The sequence below is a fragment of the Camelus dromedarius genome, chromosome 8 (assembly GCF_036321535.1).
Source record: "Camelus dromedarius isolate mCamDro1 chromosome 8, mCamDro1.pat, whole genome shotgun sequence".
Classification (NCBI taxonomy): Eukaryota; Metazoa; Chordata; class Mammalia; order Artiodactyla; family Camelidae; genus Camelus; species Camelus dromedarius.
Genome location: NC_087443.1, coordinates 55,432,450 through 55,451,730, shown reverse-complemented (window position 1 = coordinate 55,451,730; position 19,281 = coordinate 55,432,450). Strand labels below are relative to the sequence as shown.

The 19,281-nt window shown below is 43.3% G+C and overlaps 1 protein-coding gene across 2 annotated transcripts in view; it reads left to right on the top strand.

The window, feature by feature from the left end:
• The first annotated feature begins 1,665 nt into the window (after positions 1-1,665).
• Positions 1,666-19,281, top strand: part of PIK3AP1 (phosphoinositide-3-kinase adaptor protein 1) — a 106,863-nt gene continuing 89,247 nt past the window's right edge. For both annotated transcript variants that reach the window (XR_010381962.1, XM_031461498.2), the window contains exons 1-2: positions 1,666-1,925; positions 10,221-10,637. Coding sequence is in view for 1 of the 2 variants with exons in the window: in XM_031461498.2 (XP_031317358.2) it covers positions 1,913-1,925; positions 10,221-10,637 (430 nt within the window). In the remaining variant the exon portion in view is untranslated. The remainder of the gene's footprint in view (positions 1,926-10,220; positions 10,638-19,281) is intronic.

Here is a 19,281-nt window from a genome sequence, read left to right as displayed (position 1 = left end):
TGAGCCTATTCTCTGTGCTGAAGTTGGCTCCAACTGCTGGAAGTCCCAAGGTGAAAAAGACACATATGGATACTGCCTTGGAGGGGCTTATAGTTGACTGGTGGAGACACAAATTAAAATAAGTAATGATGGGGAGCAAGGGGGTGTGTTCAAGGTATGGCTAGCTTGGTCTGGAGGCCAGAGAAGTCCTGAGCATGCAGAACAGGTATAAGGTATAGCAGGTAGCAAGCTTATCTTCTCTTTCAGAATTCCAGGCCTGTGGTAGGCAGAATAATGCTTCCCTCCAGCCTAAGATGTCCATGCCTTAATCTTTAGAACCTATGAATACGTTGTTACACTACAAAGGAGATTTAAGGTTTTAGATGGTATTAAGACTGCTAAGTCAGTTGACCTTAAAATAGGGAGATTTTCCTGGATTATCTGTGTGGATGGATGTAATCACTAGTGCCTTTAAAAGTGGAAGAGGGAGGCAGAGGAGAGAGTCAGAGAACGATGTGATGTTGGAAGCAGGGTCAGAGAGATATTATGTTGCTCGCTTTGGAGATGGAAAAGGAGAACCATGAGCCAAGGAATGTGTGGAGTTTTCTCTAGAAGCTGAAAAAGGCAATGAAATGGATTTTTAAAAATTGAAGTAAAGTCAGTTGGCAATGTTGTGTTAATTTCTGCTGTACATGGATTTTCTTCTAGAACCTTCAGAAAGGAACCAAACCCTGCTAAAACCTTGATTTTAGCCAGTACAACTCATATTGGACTTCTGAAATACAGAACAGTAAGATAATAAATTTGTGTTATTTTAGGCCACTAAGTTTGTAGTAATTTATTATGGCAGCTGTGGAAAACTAATTCTCAGCCTGAACTCTGATATTTCCACTTTTAAATCCATTTCATTTCTTTCCACCTGAATTGGAACCCTGTCTTTCCACAATCTCTGCTCTGTGGACCCATCCCCTGTCCCCTGCATCCTTGAGGACTGAGAGCACACTGCTATTCAGATCCACCACAAGAGCCTGTAAAGGGAGGAGGACAAGAAGCTGGCAGGTGACTGCGAGGGTTAAGCGAAAACTCTAGCTCTGGACTCAGGCCTGGTATAGAACCTCCAGTAGCATTTACCCTCTGTGGGAGTCTGAACAAGGTATTTGGCTTGTTTCTTCAGCACTAACTTTGAAGACAGTGCTAGGTGCTACTGCAAAGGCATAAAAGGCAATGGTAACTATAGCATGCACTTATCATATGAGAGTATCATTAACTTTCATGTGCCGTTAGAAGACCGGGTCCAAGGAATTACAAGGTCACTGGAGGGTAATCAAGGGCAACGTCAAGCACCCAGGGCCAGGTGCCAGGGAAGGTGCCTCTTCCCCTTCTGCCCACTCCCCTTCCTGCTGGGGCAGCAGCTCAGGGAGAAAGCCCAAGGGAATGGGGAAATGGCTTGGCCAGCTGCACTCCTATTCAGCCTCCGCCCCAGGTCACAGAGGCCGGACAGCTCATCCTTTCCTTCTCAACACCCCCTCCACCTCGGGCTGTCTTTCGGTGGCCCATCCTGTTGGTTTCACGGAGAGTGTGGCGCAGGCGGCGCGAAGCCCCCTGCCTCCTTTCTACACCGAGTGAGCGATGTAGAGGGTTGGGGTCGCGGGGCCACGCGGGGAGCTGACCGGCGGCCGGCCCGGGGGTTCTCACTTCCCCTCCCCAACGGCTTCGGTGCAGGTGCCACGGGCCGAACCCCGCCGGCGGGGCGGGCCCTGTGGACACGCCCTCGCGGCGAGTCCTCGCTGCCCGTCGAGAGGAAGCGCCAGAGCGGCGGCTGGTGCAGCGCGGAGCCGGCGTCCCTCCCGCCCCGCGCCCAGGGTCGCGGCCGGGCGGCTCCGGCCCCGGGCCCAGCACACCCAGCCGGGCACGGAGGACTGCGGCCGGCGGCATGGCAGCCTCAGGTGCGTAAGCCGGGGCCGGTCCCTCTCCTCCGCCTCCCCTCCGCGCGCCCTCTCGCCCGCCGAGCACTGTCCCTCTCTCAATTCCGGATGCTTCCTCGGCCAGGGATCTGTGTTCTTTCTGTTCTTTTCTCTATTCCTTGTCGCAAACTTTTCACTCAACTTTCCCAAGTTCCCCTTCCCAGCCTTTTGCGCGATTCTCTTTAGCTCCTGCCTGGCCCTCCCTGTCCTCCGTCTTCTGAGTCTCCTTTTCTCCTTCCAGCACTGGCCCTTGGAGCTTCTGAGGGTCGTTCTCCCTGTTCTACTAACTCTGTGAACCGAGTCAAGTTTAACGAAGGTGGAGAGCCGACTTGTCTCCGCGGGTGAATCGCTCCTCTTCGAGCCCCATCTGGCCGATAGGGGGCGCTCAGACGGTCCGAGGTTGAGGATGGGCCCTTGGGCCACCTTCCTAAACCCGCTTACTCTACCCTCCTGCGCTTTGTTTTTCGTCTAGGATTTTCGAGGGACTCTAGGAAAACCATTCCTTTAGCTTTACTTTTCCTATGTTCTTTGCAGAACTTTAGGGATCGGTGAGAGCTGGAGGCGACTGGGTGTGCCATCTAAAGAGCCAAGATTCTTTTCTAATTAGCTTTGCATTCTCTTCTGGTTCATGGGCGTATACACTTGGCAAGTCACTCACTCACTCACTCACGAGATCCGAGACAAACACGATGATGATGATGAGAATAGAGACAACTAATGAGAATTAACTATATATTTTAATGGAGATTGTTCACCTAAATATGACCTCGGTGGTGACCAGGGCACACCTAGTCTCAGCTCTCAAGGAGTTTATAGTCTGTGAGGCAAGCAATAAGTAAACAGGGAATTACCAGACAAGAAGATGAGAGTTACCATGTTTACAAATAGGTTTACTTATACTTTCCCAGTCGATCTTATATGTTTCATAGAGATAACATGTGAAAACAGGATGTAAAAGCCTCTTGAAAAGCAAGATCTAGTTGGCTGGGAGAAGGTGCTGTTCTTGGAGAGAATGCAGGCAGATGCTAGAATGAAGAGCTAGCCCTCCCCAGACCCCCTGAGGTGTAGCCTTCTAATGGTGCTTTGGAAGAAAAGGCCAACAGTTCTGTTAATTTGGTGATACAGGCTCATTATTTAAAGGGAGTGGGAATGTAGCTAACCTTAGCCTCCTGGCTCTCTAGCTGGGCTCTGGAGGTTAGAGGAAGCTGTACTGTGAATAAGGTAATAGTAAGTTCACAGTCCACACATTCCATTCGAAAGCCAGTGCAGAGTTATCTAGGGGGACCCAGTGCGGAGTTATCTAGAGGGACTCAATTCATTCGGTCAGTGTTTATTGCAGGCACTGTTCTAGGTGTCAGGTGTATGTTCAGGAAAGAAAACAGACGTAAGCCGTGACTCTATGGAGCTTGTGGAGCAGGCAATACCTTTCACGAGGAAAGTACATGATACAGTAAATGCCATGGGTAAAAGGGGTTGGGGTTATAATTTTAAAGAAGGCAGCCAGGGTAGGCCTCATGGAGAAAGGGACATTTGAGCAAAGACCTGAAGGAGCGTGGGGAAGACGGCATGTCGGGGAAGAGTGCTCTAGGCAGAGGAAAAATAAATGGGTGTATGTGAGCAGGGAGCAGGCCAGAGTGGCCAGAGTAGGTGGGTGATTGGGGAGAAGTGGGAGATAAGGGCAGTGAAGCTCCCACCTCCTTCCATTGCTGGGAATAGGCTCTGGGCTGTTAAGTCCAGGAAACAGCAAACTTTGGACAGAGGAGGCAGAGAAAACCACCCTTGTCCGATGTCCTGTGTGCATGGCTCCCCTGGGTGTGGCCAAAGGGGATAGAACGGTGTGCTCCTGTTCAGATGGGGACTCAAGCCCAGTGGCCAAACCTGTGGCTATTTATGGGCAGTGTCGTGGCTTCCGCAGACGTCTGTAATAGTTAGAGCTTCAAACCTTTTTGCTATCAGCATCCTCTGCGGTGAGACACCACTCCAGGTGCTGCAAGTGGGAGTTAGGCCTCTGGGGTCCCTGGGGTTCCCTGAGGTCCGGAAGTACCAGGTCCCATGGTGGCAGGTCACAGTGGTGAGAACGATTAGAGTGTCTCTTGCCAAAATGCTGTAGGCTCTGGAGTCATCTGGGCCAATCTTCCATGTGGCCTTCCTCTTCTTTTCCGTTTTCCTTTGCCTCTGCCTCCCCCCTCCTCCTCTCCCTCCTCCTCCTCTCCCTCCTCCTTCATCTTCCTATAAGTAGCTTTACTGAGGTATATTTCACATACCAAACAATTTGCCCATTAAAATGTACATACAAGTCAATGGTTTTTGGTGTCTTCACAGATATGTGCAGCCATCACCACAGTTAATTTTAGAACATTTTCATCACCTCACAAAGAAAACTCCATACGTTTAGTCATCAACACCTTGTTCCCACCTTCTCCCTAGCCCTGAGTTTTACTTTCTGTTTCTATAGGTTTTCCTACTCTGGACTTTTTTATATAAATGGGATCACATACTATGTAGTCTTTTATGACTGACTTCTCTCACATAGCACAATGTTTTCAAGGTTCATCCAGACTGTCGCACACATCAGTACTTCCTTCTTATGGCCAAATTGTGAGATCTTCTTAAATTCCCTTCCACTAAAGGGTAAGCATTAGTCTTTTATTTTTTGAAAGGCACATTTGCTTGTTGAAATCAAGGAGAATCTTGGCTCCCTGTTTTTGGAAGAACTTGGGAAGCAAGATAAAATGAGATGCAATCAGCCTATCCTGGAATGTTCTCTGGGCTCCTGAGGGTATCTCTTGTATTTACATATGAGAGAGAGGAGGGAGAAGCCATAAATGACTTTCCCAAGTGCCCAAGCCTGGTTGAGTGAAAACTAGAATCCTTTCCTCCATGTATCAGCCTCCAGGTGTTTGAAGAAAGCTCTCATACCTTTTTCTGCTCCCTTTTGCCAAGGCTTCTCTTATCTCTAAATCCTTCTACCATCCCTGGACTTACAGTACAGAAGGGCTTGAAGGGAACTTTAATTTTTTGTCATCTTAACTTCCATCTGATCCTTGAAGTCTCTCATTATTCCTGCCAAGTCTCTAAACTTGAAACCTTTACAGTCTGGAAGTGCCTCACATGAATGGTTTCCAGATCTCTCCCTCTCCTGATCACCTTCTGTATCTTACATCCCTCTTCAATATGGTGTTCAGATTGAACTCAGGGCTCCAGGACAGATGAGTGGGGTGCCAGAGTCACTTACAGACTAAAGAAATGGTCTGGACTGGGTAGTTTGAGAAGCTCCCAAGCACTTCTCTGTTCTCTTCTCAGGTGGTCTCTGAATCTTTCAAAGGAGCCTTTCTTTTGGTCACCATGTTTCTTACCACCACCATCACTCCCTGTTGCCACCAGCCAGCCCCTGCCTCTACTGTTAACTCTTCCTTTCTCCTTCTATAGCCAAACCTGGTCTTTGAGCTCCAACAGGACAAAGACTCTTCCTTATTTCTGTCTAGGATTTATGAACTCCTCGTTGATTCATGTATTTCATTTCTCTAAATAAGCAAACTAAACAAAAATGGGAGGATTGATTTGGCACATGTGAAGAAGTGACTTATGGTTAAAGGAAGGGAATTCTCCTTGAAGAAATAGTGTTCCCACAGGCAAGAGTGAGTCCCTGACAAAGCGTTTAGTCCTGTGTTTATTAACCAGCACATTGTGGAAGGACTTTAACTTCCACTTTGGATTTTTTTTTTTTTTTTTTTTTTTACAATTTCCCCAGCTTTCAGTTTCAGTAGCAGAGCAAAATTCAGGAAGGTGATAGATTTTGTTGTCCTCACTTACATTGAGGCAAAATTTGCTTAGATAGAGTATCTTGGTCTGAAGTCACACCACGAGTTGGTGACCAAGTAGGTTGTGATATTAACTAGTCTGGGTTAGTACTAACCACTTCCTTCTCAAGTACAGGCATACCTCGTTTATTGCATTTGGCTCTATTGCGCTTTGCAGATACTGTGTTTTTTACGAATTGAAGGTTTGAGGCAACCTTGCATTGAGCAAGTCTGTTGGTGCCATTTTTACGACAGCATTTGGTCACTTTGTGTTTTTGTGTCACATTTTGGTATCTCGAATATTTCAGACTTTTTCATTATTATTATATTTGTTATGGTGATCTGTGGTCAGTGTACCTTTAATGTTACTATTGCAAAAGGGTTCCAACTGATTGAAGACTGAGGTGGTGGTTAGCGTTTTTTTTAGCAATAGTGTTTTTAATTAAGATATGTACAGTTTTTTTAGACATAATGCTATCACATAGATAATAGACTACAGTATAGTGTAAATATAACTTTTATATGCACAGGGAAACCCAAGAAGTCATGTGACTTGCTTTATTGCAATATTTGCTTTATTGTGGTGATTTGAAACTGAACCTGCAATTTCTCTGAGGTCTGCCTATACTTTTGCTCAAAGAAGGGTTGAATTTAACACTGGAACCTCAGGAGTGAGACATTTTAAATGGGTTTTCCATTTAAAAGAGTCTAACTCCTTAAGCACTTTTTATTTTAATTGTATTTTAAAGTTTTTATTGTAAAAATTTTAGATTTAAAGAAAAACTGGGATGATAGTGCAGAGAATTTTTATGTATATTGCATACCCAGTTCCCCTATTATTAACATTTAAACTTTCCTTGCTGACTAGAGGTCTTTAATGAGCAGCACGTATTGCGCTGTGTTGTTAACAGAGGTGCAGGAAGTGCTGAGGCAGGATCCAGGGTGAATCAGGTATTCTCTCCTTCAGTGGCCCCAGAGTTGTCTTCTTAAAAATGTTTTGCTTTTGGGTGACTGTCTCCTTAGAAAAGTGGCATTGATTCCTATGGCCACATGGTCAGGCAATGTAATGTTGCTGCTTTCCCACTAAGTCAATCAGTGCTCCAAGACCCAAGCTGTCTTCCTAAGGGTACTTCTTAAGTACGTTTAAGGGTGCTCCTGGAAATCCTCTTCTTCACTTTGCTGTCACTTGTCAACCCTATGAAACCATACCATGGCTTCTTCATCACTAATGTATGGGACCACCGCCAGCCTTTCCTGAGATCTTATTCTCCCTCTAATTCATTTGCACAAACTGTTGACATGATATTTACTAGTATATTTGTCTCTGTGTGTTGGGGAGGGGGTGTGCTATGTGGCTACAGTGTCTTATTTTTGCACTTTTAACTAAATCCTGAGCACAGGATCACTGAATTTGCGTCCTTAATATTGTAATGAAACGTAAAGTCTTGTACATTGCCAACCTGATGGACCATGCTTACGTACATTCATATGCAATAACCCTTTACTTTTAGAAGAACTTTTGCCTCTGAGTATAAACCAGCCACGTAGGAAAGAGAAGCACAAAGAATGTGACTATATTCTGATACCTTAACTTTGCTTTTCTCTGTGTGAGTTATGTATAGCTATGCCAATTTTATTCCTTCTGTAGTCCTGAAATTATTTTTCCATTGAGCTACAAAGAAGTATACTACACAGAAAAAAAAAAAAGATACAATCAGCAAAGATTTTATTTTATGGAAGAATGCAACACTAGTACATTTAAATTTTGTCCTTGATCTGCTTAAGCTTTGAGACCAGAGTAAGCATTCCTATAAAAGGACTGTTTTATTCCCAATTGAGGAAACAGACTATGCTTGGAATTGAGTTCTCTGCAGAGCTACAAATGTTCATGGTTCTTCAAAATTGCTGATACTTTTTCTAGTCCCTGATTGCCTTCTTTTAAAATTTGCACACTTCCCCTTTAGAAGTACTCATAGGCTGATCAACTGGCTCCTACTGGTAGCGTAGTGGGTTTTATATTAGCCCTGGATTAGGGACTCCAAAAAGAGAGAAGCTCCAAATTTTTGTTTTACTATTTTAAAAGGTTTGCTACTACCATCCTGGAGGATTTAAAACTGTGTTGGGCTTACATTTATGTCACTGTTTTTACCTTTACTTTCCATGATATTTTCAGAGCTTAGAGCCTCAGGACTTGCCCTAGTACTGCCTCTGACTTTTTTGCTAGGAACTATTCAGTTAAGTGTGGTGCAGGGATGGCATTTAGTTGTGACAATCCATAACTTAGATGATTCCTGTTTCACAAAATTCCCAGCTTCCTTCTCTAAGTGGGAGGAAGGATCCCTACTGCATTTGTAGATGCATTGATACTCCTCTGCACCCACCCCTTCCAAATCCCTTAGAATAATTTATTGAATTAGTGGAAGAAGAGGACCCACAACAGTGGTAACAGTTATGTTAAGAGCCAAGCTTCTTTGAACTTTGATAATGGGGAGATAAGAGTTATAGCTTATCAGTCACCTCACACCAGTCAGAATGGCCATCATTCAAAAGTCCACAAATGACAAATGCTGGAGAGGCTGTGGAGAACCTCAGGGAATTCTCCTGCACTGCTGGTGGGAATGCAGTTTGGTGCAGCCACTGTGGAAAACAGTATGGAGATTCCTCAAAAGACTAGGAATAGACTTACCATATGACCCAGGAATCCCGCTCCTGGGCTTATATCCAGAAGGAACCCTACTTCAGGATGACACCTGCACCCCAATGTTCATAACAGCACTATTTACAATAGCCAAGACATGGAAACAGCCTAAATGTCCATTAATGGATGACTGGATAAAGAAGAGGTGGTATATTTATACAATGGAATACTATTCAGCCATAAAAACTGACAACATAACACCACTTGCAGCAACATGGATGCTCCTGAAGAATGTCATTCTAAGTGAAGTAAGCCAGAAAGAGAAAGAAAAATACCATATGAGATCGCTCATATTTGGAATCTAAACAAAAACAAAAACAAAAACAAAACAAAGCATAAATACAAAACAAATAAACTCATAGACATAGAATACAAACTTGTGGTTGCCAAGGGGGCGGAGGGTGGGAAGGAATAGACGGGATTTCAAAATTGTAGAATAGATAAACAAGATTATACTGTATAGCACAGGGAAATATACACAAGATCTTATGGTAGCTCACAGAGAAAGAAATGTGACAATGAATATATATATGTTCATGTATAACTGAAAAATTGTGCTCTACACTGGATTTTGACACAACATTGTAAAATGATTATAAATCAATTTAAAAATGTTAAAAAAAAAAGAGTTATTGCTCATCAGATTCTTGACAGAATTCCTAATGGGAGGCAGCAGGTGGATTGGTAAGAGGACTGGATAGGAAACCAGGGGACAACCTGAGTTTCAGCCTTGGCTCTGAAACTCATTTGCTGAGTGTGAATTTAAGCAAGTCCCTTTATCTTCCCAGATGAAGTGTTTCTTTTATCTGTAAATGAGGAGTTTGGGCCAGGTTATCCCCAAAAGACATCTTTAACTTAACACTTCTCTGAGGCTTTGGACTCTTTTTCTGGCATTTGTGCTTTATTAGAGGAAGAAGAAAGCCTATGTCACAGACCATGTGTGCTTATAAATGGTATTGTGCAGGTCAACATGTTAACTGAACTGTGGTGCATTGTTTATATTAGTGTGAGGATAATGACACTAGCTACCAATTTTTTAGGGTTTGCTACATGCCAAGCACTATGCTTAGCACTTTACATGAAATAGTTAATTTAATTCTCATAAAACACTGATAAATATTGCCAATGTATTTCTATTTACAGATGAGTAAATGAGGTTTAGAAAATGTAAGCAGCTTGCCTGAGGTTGCACAGTGAATACTTCTGAGAGCCAAGGTACTAACTCTGGCTGCCTGATTCCAGACCCGTGCTTGTAATCACTGTATTTGGGAAAGAGCTAGGTTCTGGGATCAAATTGCCTGAGTTGAAATTTGATTGTGCCACTGTGGTTCTTGGGAAAGTTACTTAAACTGTCACACCTCAATTTTTTCATCTTTAAAATCAGACTAATAATAGTACCTACCTTAGAAAGTTGCTTTGATGATAAAATCAGCAGGCAATGAGCTTGGATGAGCATCTGGAAGACAGTAAGTGCTTGCAGTTGCTGTCATCATCATCATCTTCATCATCATCCCGTGCTGCATCAGCTGTGGGGTGGAGAGTATGCCAGCAGAAGCGATAGCTTATGCAAAGATTTGAAATGGCATGGTATGTTTGGGCAAAGGCAGGGAGTCTAGAATGGTTGGAACACAACCCAAAAGTGGGAAAGAAGTTAGACAGGTGTGCTGGAGGCAGACTGTGAAGGATTGTGGTGCCAGGCTCCCCATCTGGGTGCAGATCATGGGAAGCCCTAGTGGGAGTAGGTGTGTTAACATGCTTCCATGCCTCCTTGTTGCTCAGGTGTGCTCGGAGGATGTGACATCCTCATCGTTTACAGCCTGGATGCTGAGGAATGGTGCCAGTACCTCCAGGACCTTTTCCTGTCCAGTCGGCAGGTCCATAGCCAGAAGACGCTGACTTACAGGCTGGGCCCCAAGACCTCCTTCTCGGCCGAGGACCTGAGCTTCTTTCTCAGCACACGCTGCATTGTGGTGCTGCTGTCTGCAGAGCTGGTGCAGTGCTTCTGCCAGCCGGCCCTACTGCCCCTGCTGCAGAGGGCCTTCCATCCTCCACACCGCATCGTGCGGCTGCTCTGTGGGGTACAGGACAGCGAGGAGTTCCTGGACTTCTTTCCAGACTGGGCACACTGGCAGGAGCTCACCTGTGAGGATGAACCTGAGACTTACATAGCAGCTGTGAAGAAGGCCATTTCTGAAGGTAAGGGTCTCCCCTGAAGTACAGATACACAGCCCTGGAAAAATGACCCATCCAGGCCCCAGGCATTGCAGGTGAGACGTTGCATTAACACTAATCATTCCTATTACAGACTGAACCTGGATCTCACTATGCTAAGAGCCCCATGATATTTACTGGTTTAGAGCAGCCTATTCCTGGAATGGAATAAGGATGGGGTAGGTCTCCTGGACCATAGAAAAGGAAGATGACACTTACCCTTGGGTTTTGTGCTAGGACAAAACCCCTCTTTCTAGGATTTTGTATACTTTAGAAGACACAGGACATGGGCTCCAGCCTAGAGGGCTGTGGGGCTGGGAGGCTGAGACTTAGTTTGGTGGGGGTGTGAGGAACATGACTGCCAACCTTCCTGCTTGCAAAGCCACTTCCATTTTATCATCAGATAACCTTAAGATTTTTGTTGAAAAAGTGTCACTTTTGGATAATGTGTTTATCGAGAGACACCTCCCTTCTCTATTTCCTGTCAGCCTACTTTCTTTCTTTTGCTCTGTTTCTCTTTTTAAAGTGGGAAAATTCCGATCCTCTCTGCCGAGGTAATGACTTCAGTGGCCCCAGGAAGTGTGACCAACGCTCTGATTAACAGTAACGGAAGATGTGCTCCGGGATGGATGCCTGTCACTGCTTTTCTTCCTCTTTTTGTTTTCTATTTTTGCCTTACCGTGGGCTATGAGCAGGCTATGTGTTTATCTTCTATTCTCTCTCCCTTTGTGATCTTATATACTTGATGCCAGCAAAGAAACCTGGAAAATTATGGGGAGATATAACTATGCTCAATTATCCCTGGTGTGACTTGAGTATTAATTTGGCTCATCCACCCCTGTCTCATTTAATGAACTGAATCAAGAATTGACAGATTCTTAACGACCTTAAAAAACTAATATAGCTATCTGGATGCTTTTATCCCAGGAATGGGCTGCTCTAAGCCAATAAATATGACCAGGTCACCTGACAGAGTAGGATCCCACATCATTTTGTGATATAAATGACTAGTGTGAGCATAAACGATGTCTCACCTGGAATGCCTGGGACCTGGATTAATAATTTTTCCAGAGTTTGCTTATCTTTACTTCAAAGACACAAGGATGGAAAAAGCACATAATTCATATTTGCATGACTGCAGTTCACTGCTTTGAGGGAGTTGTGATCTGCTGAAACTTACAGAGAAGTGAGACACAACTGGTTGTTTCTGAGGATGAGCTTCTGCCACTGCACTGGTCCATTATGGTTGGTGGACCTGGGCAGGCCATTGAGACCCACCATCAATCATGCAGAGCCTATGGGTGTATTGTCACTGTCCTGGCATCTCATGCTGTATGTTTTAAAGAACAGATTGTTCTTTAAAATACTGCAGTGGTGTTATTTTTAAAAATAGATGGTGAAAGGGACTCTTTGAATATTGTTTGGATGCCTCCAATGTTTAGACGCCTAGATAAACTGACTGCTTATTTAACTTTTCACTGATGGCTCTGGCTCAGTATGCTGTGAGCCTTTAGTGACAAGTGTTTCACAAGGAATGAAGTGTTTCACAGTGGTGTTTCTGTTCTGAGAGCAAATAACCTTTCATCAGAAAGATACTATTTTAATGAGAGATTAAAATAAACTGCTTAGTGGAAAATCTTTGCAGTTCAGAATCAATGGATATGTAGGGACAAATGGAATTATAGGAAGGAGAGAAGGAGGAAGGATGGCTTATGTCTCCAGTATAACTTTCTTATCAGGTATTAGACTTGTGAACTTGGGGATTTGAGGTCTCTGTGTGCCAGGATAGCTTGGGTTTGCTTTTGTGGAGTCCATTGGCATCCGCCCTTGGTCAGCCAGTAATGTGGTGCTATAGCTCTGATTTTTGTACTGAACAAGCTTTCTTAACAAACCCAAGACTCAAAGTCTGGCGTTGTAGCAAAAACAGGTAGTGACACTCCACTGCCTGGCTCTGCTGCTAACTGGATGCCCAAGATTGGACAAATGATGTAGCCTCTTTGGGTTTCAGTTTCCTTCTTTAAAAGAGGTGGAATTAGACTTGACCTAAGACACTTTCCAGAGCTGAAAACCTATGACTTCCCTAGGCCAGAGAGTCTCAAACATTTTTGAAGCCCTACCTTCTTGCCCTATTTCATACCTTCTTTGACTCCCAGGAAGCTTAGGGCTGAAACAATATTTAAGGACAGTGTTACCCCTACACTCCATTTCTAGTATGATTATGTCCTTAGTTATAGTCTCCATAACTTGTGATAATTCATCTTAATATCCCTCTTGTACACATGAGGTTTTCTTAAAGCACTTCAAAGTAATAGCAAAAAATTAAATTTTCACGTACCCCACTACTACGAACTGCCCCAGTCCCACCAGAAATAATTACATGAAACTTGTTTCTTTGACTTTCTCTGTTAAAAAAAAAAATTCCAGTGGGCAATGTGATAGAAAATTGATATCAGGGATAAACTAATGGTAGGGACGATAACTGTGGGGTTATTGATTGAAGGGCTTTTGAAAGCTACAAGGAGACAAATTTCAGGACATCTTTCTAACAATTAGAGTCTGCAAAGATGGGATGGGTGGCCTTTAGAGGCAGTGATTTCCACATCATTGGAAGTGTGCAAGCAGAGACTGCATGTGTGGCGTAAAAGGAATTCAGCTTTGGAACCATGGTTGGACTATGTGACCTTCCACAGCCTTTTGATCATAAAAGTCCCTTACATCAAGTTTCCCTTTTTTCACTAGGAACACACTTCTATTCTGAATTCAGTCTTCCTCCTTCACCAGGTCTACCTGGGTTTCTAACTCCCAAATGACGAAATATTGGTCATGTTTCTACTATGACTCCAGCAGAAAATAGCAGAAAAAAGACCTCAATTAATAATCTATGTAATCCTTGAAAATAGTAAAGCGCTCAGATTATTTATATATGTTTTTGTTAACTTTAAGATATTTTGTGAAAAAACATTACTATTTAATAAGATATTCACTGCGACCATTTAAAATTTAGGCTAAATTTTAGACCATTTAAAATTAAAAATTTTAGGGCTTAAAGATCAAAAGCTTTAGAGAGTAGAGATGGTAACAGATAATTATTCCAGAAACTTGGATTAGATGTGGTTACAGGTGGTAAATTACACCCTCTCTTGCTGCCATGTCATCTAAATAAGTGCTTCTCAAACTTTAATATGGGCGGGGGGACCTGGGGTTCTTGTCAGTATGCAGATTCTGACGCCATTGGTCTGGATGGCACCCAAGACTCTGCATTTGTAACAAGCAACCAGAAGATGCTGATGCTGCTGGTCAGGGGTCCACTGAGGAGTGAGCTAAGGTCTAAACCACCCTTTGTCAGGTCAGTGTTCATGTACCTCTGTTATCCATGGACCATTTTCTCAAATCTCTACTTTCCAGGAAACGTAGGCACCATCACATGAGGGTGACTCCTGGACTCCTATCAGTTTAGGTATAAAATTAGGCCAGTATTTGGTGCTTAGGCCAGTCGACTTCAGGGTAGAGCTCCTGAGTTCTCTTCTTGGTCCCCAACCCACACATTCAATGTGTTAGTTCTGACAGCTTTCTACCTCTCAGTTTTCCAGATGTAAGTGGTCCTGACATTGGAGTGGTGGAGGGGATACTTCAATCATGACCCTCACTGCTTCTTCATTTAATAGGCTCCTTGATCATAATTACTATTTTACTAAAAAATGTTTTGGAGGTTTTATTTTATTTCCCATCTCCTCTCTCCAAAGTTGTCAGCCACCTTAAAATTGAGATGTTTTAATTAGAGTCTTCAGTTTGTTGGAGCAGCCAGTTTATTTCCCAAGATCTTCATCTGTAAAATCATGGGGTTGGACTAGATGATTTGGAAAGTTTCTTCCAGCCCCGCAGCACTGCTAATATATCATGCTAAGTTTTCTAAGTAGATGGCAAATTACCCAGAACCTTTTAACTGATTCAGTTTAGTTCCAAAATGTCTACAGGGATATATACCCTGTCCATAGAAGACTGCACTATTGTTCTAAATTGTTTGGACTTGTTAGGTGATTATTTTAAAACAAGGAAGTAAGAAAAACCCAGGTACAGCACAGAAATTATTTCCTCTTTTTACTGGAGCTCTATTCTTTGCTGCAAATCTCACTGGAATACAAAAATAGATTATGTTAGTCTGTGTGGGAGGGGACTTTGTGGGTAACACTGAGTTTTATTTCAAAAGTTCTCATAATTTTGTGTGTGCACACATGTGTGTGTATGTTTGTGTGCGTTGAGGGGGATGGGACCACTGAAGCCAATTCTAGTATTATCAGTATTACATTGAAGATCTTGTCTGCTTCTTTATACGCGTTTACTTTTTGCCTCCCCTATCCTTCTTCATGCCCTTTTTGCCTCAGAAGTATTGGTAGTACCCACAATCATAATGTATTTGGCCTTTGTTCACATGGGAAAAATTCCCCACATCTAGCCTTCCTTTGTTGATATTAATGTTCTAATCGGAGCGTTAAAACTGGAGTTTAAAAGGAAAACAATTGGGGTTATTTAAAAATGCTTTAAGCTCATCAAAAGGATTCTAAAATCTTTCCCCAGATTTGAAAAGGAACATTTTTTTCCTAAAGTAAAATACAGTTGACCCTTGAACAACATGTGGGTTAAGGGTGTGAACTCCCCCTGCTCCAACCTGGGCAGGCAAAAATCTTCAAGTCGTCCTTCGGTATTTCCGGGAGATTGGTTCCAGGACTCACACAGGACACCAAATCTGAGGATGCTCAAGTCCTACACTGCCCTCGGTATCCACGGTTCCACATTCATGAATTTAACCAACTGCAGACCATGTAGTTGATCATTTTTATTGAAAAAAATCTGCATGTGACTTGTCAGCACAGTTAAATCCATGTTGTTCAGAGATCAACTGTAATATATGTTCATCATAATGTTTGAAAAAAGGAAACAAAAAATACCTATAGGTTACTTCCAATTAAGAAAAGATAATGTTGTAATAAATCTTCACCCAGCTCTGTGCCCAAATCTTTGTGACTCTATTGATTTCCTCCCGGCCAGATCTCTGTAGATCTCCCAGAGATGGTGCTGCGAGCCTACTCTGCATCTGTGTGCCCTTCCCATGTAAACTGAATCCATGGCCCCTTACTGTGGTTTTCTTGTTGTTGCAGTTTATTTATTTTTCTTTCCCTTTATGCCTAAGTCAGTTGTTTGCATTTGCAGTTTCTCTTGCAAAGGTAGTCATATGGAGAACTGCCCTGCGCCCCTCCTTCCCCTCAAGGAAAGAGCTAATACTAAGGTGAATGCTCATGACAGTTACTATGTGCAATGCACTGGGCACTTTATGGGCGTTTATTTCCCCTACAACCCTGAGTGGGTAGATGGTTTTACCGCCATTCCACAGATGAGAAAACTGAGGTTCAGAGATGTTAAATGACTTGCACAAGGACTGGGAGCAGCTCACATTGGAACGTAGGGCCTTCAGACTCATTCTCTGCTTTGCCTTGCTTACCTCTAAGCCTCCTTCCTTCCACTCCAACCCTCTTCTTCCATGTGGAGACAAGAAACATAAAGAAAGCTTGTGATAGAGAAAGGATTAAAGACAATGGAGCTTCCCTGAGTTCTCTGGACCGCAGGTTCCCAAGTCAGGCTGGGTATTGGCATTGCCCCTGCACTTTGTTTAAAATGCAGGTGCCTTGGCCCTTCCCCAGACCTACCGAACCAGAATCTCAGGGGTTGGTCTCAGGGATATGAGTTTCAAAAAGCCTCTGCAGTGAGTTCGCCTGTGCAGCCATGTTCTGGAGGCTCTGCTCCATGCCTTCTGCTTTGTCCCTTGGTTTTCCGGCTGGAGGAGCTGGCAGCAGCTCAGGCCCTGTGGGCTATCACAGGGCAGGTCACGGGGCAGTATTCCCAGGGGCTCTGAGCTTGGCCATGGCATGGCTCACTTCCACGTCACAGGCAGCTGCCCTTAGGGAGGGGAAGAGAGTCAGACCTCCCCAGCAGAGGGGAAGTCACTGCGCCCTCCTCGCTCTCCTTGGTGTGGTGGCCTCACTGATGGTAAGTTGTTGATGGCTTCTGGGGCTACTGTGCCTTGCAGAGACTGAGGGGAGACTCTGACCTTGGGCCTCTTGAAATCGACTGTTTTTGTTCTGTTTTCCACCTGCCTTGTGGCTGTAGGTTGTTGGGTCTTCTCTTTCTCTGTTGTGGGTTAGTCCATGTGTCAGGCTCCTCCTTAAATGCCTCTTGCAGAAGAATGCTTTCTTCATACAGTCTTCCTTTTTGAAACAATCTTTGATATAGGGAAGCAGATGCCCAGCTGGGATGGTGAAATCCATCCCGGTGTCACAAAAAAGCTACAGCTTGTCCAAGGGTCCTTTAGATTTCCCTTGCCAGATGCCCTGTCTGCCTTGTAGAATAAGATACGTTCCCTCTCCTCGCTACGGCTGAAACAGTTAACGAGGACTAATGCCCGTGATAGATTTGTGTCCTCTGAACTTTTCCCCGGAGGCCTCAGAGCCCCTGGGATCATGAATTTCCCACAAAGCTGTGAGCCCAGGTGGTGTAATGGAATTGGCCACCTTGCTGCTTCGTCAGCCGCCCAGAGACGGCTTTCTGCTACCAGTTGTTAGACTTTCTGTGGTCCCTCGAGGAAAATATCTGCAAATCATCTTGTCAACTGTGGTTGGTGAGATGCAGTGAACAGGGAGTGATGAATGCTGAAGTTTCCACTAGTGTGAGAATCTCAAGTTCGCACCTGTCTTTGTCTAAATTTTCTAACACGAGCTGGAATGGAAATATCAGATTCAGGAATTTTATCGGTTAGTTTCTTACCCGGTTGTTTCCATAGTTCTGCATCTCACTTCTCCTGGGACTATTGCTAGAGGAGAATACTAGAACTTAGGGGGGACCTGACATCTGTTTCACCCCTTCAAAGTCAGTTTATAAACACGATCTCATTTGGTCCATGCAATTTTCTTGTAAGGCCAGGCATCATTATTATCATCTCCATTTTAAAGATGAGGACAACAAGGCCTGGGCAGGTTCAGTGACTTGCCCAAGGTCGCACAACTGCTTTCCCGTTAGAGCCGGGATCAGGGCAGAGCCTCCTGTCTTGTGGTCCAAGGCCAGGTTACTGCCACAGCGAGGTGTCCATCTGCATGTTTATTGGGCATGTATTATTCTCGAGGCCTTATGCTGGGTGCTGGGATAGAGCAGGGAAGACAGATCTAGTCACTGCTATAATGGTGTCTATATTCAAGACCAGTTCTATCTAGAACATGTTTCTGAGCCACATGTGAATTTTAAAGTTTTCTAGTAGCCGCAGTAAAAAAAAAAAAAGTAAAACGAAACAGGTGAATTAATTTTAATAATCTGGTTTACTTAACTTAATATGTCTAAAATATTCTTATATCAACATATTATCAATATAAACTTGTTAATGACATATTTTATATCCTTTTTCTCATACTAAATCTTTGAAATCTGCTATGTAATTTACACTTAGAGCACACATTTTAAATGTTCAATAGCCACATGTGGCCAGTGGCTACCATATTGGACAGTGTAGATCAAGAAGGATGCTTATTTCTCAGAGAATTGCGGCCATATCTGTTAATGTTTTAAAATATTAAATGTCATGTGTGATAAAAAGATGCCTGTCCTGGTTTCTTGATTCATTCTTTCATTTATTCAGTCAGTCATTCAGGAAGGTTTGAATATACATCTGCTGGTGCTGGTCTGTGGGGAACATCTCTTCATCTTTTTCTTTCCCTCCCTCACTGATCTCCACTTTCTTACTTTTCTTCCTCATTCCTCCCCTTCTTTGCCCCTTTCTGTATCATATCACCTGTTTAGCTATGTTCCCAGGCTCCAGAGGTACAGCATCAGTTAAAACAAAATTAGGCTTGATTAATGAGATTTCTATCCTTGAAATGATCAGCTTATCATCTGAACTAGTTCCTGGCAACCTATGTGAAGACAGAATCAAACTGGGGTGCTTGTGTCTGTCTATCTATCTACCTACCTACCTAAATTTTAATAGGATATATATATATATATTTATATTTATGCTGGTGTTTATATATATTTTTTATTCTGATTTCTTAAATTTTTTCCTAAAAGGATACACAAGAAGTTCTTGATAGTGGTTGCCTTTGGGTAGAAGGAGGACATTTTGAACTTTTTGTTTTACACATTTCTCTAGTGTTTTAATTTTTCTATTATGTTAATTTTTATTCTCAGGGATTTTAAAAGAGAAAACTGATGGAGTCATGGGGATTTTATGGGTCTAGAGGAAGGAGTTGGGCTTACACCTAGCTAATCCAAGTAGGTTGAGCTTCAGGTTAAATTCCTTTGTGCAAACTCCTTGGCCTTCTTCTCAGTTTCATTTGATTGATCTTCTGGGTAAGAGGAAGTGACTTGTTATTGGGCCGCATTATTGCTGTAATGTCTGCACCATCACTCACTCATTGTGAGCTGTGCCTGAAAAGAGATAACAGCTATTTATCATTGAGTCATATTTTTACTCTTGTCAAATGGAATTTGACTCTTGTCGAATTTAGATTGATGTCTTCTTGGGTTTCTACAATCTTTATGACAAGAAGTAAGAGAATGTGGGTGTATTTTTCACGGACTCTGACACTAA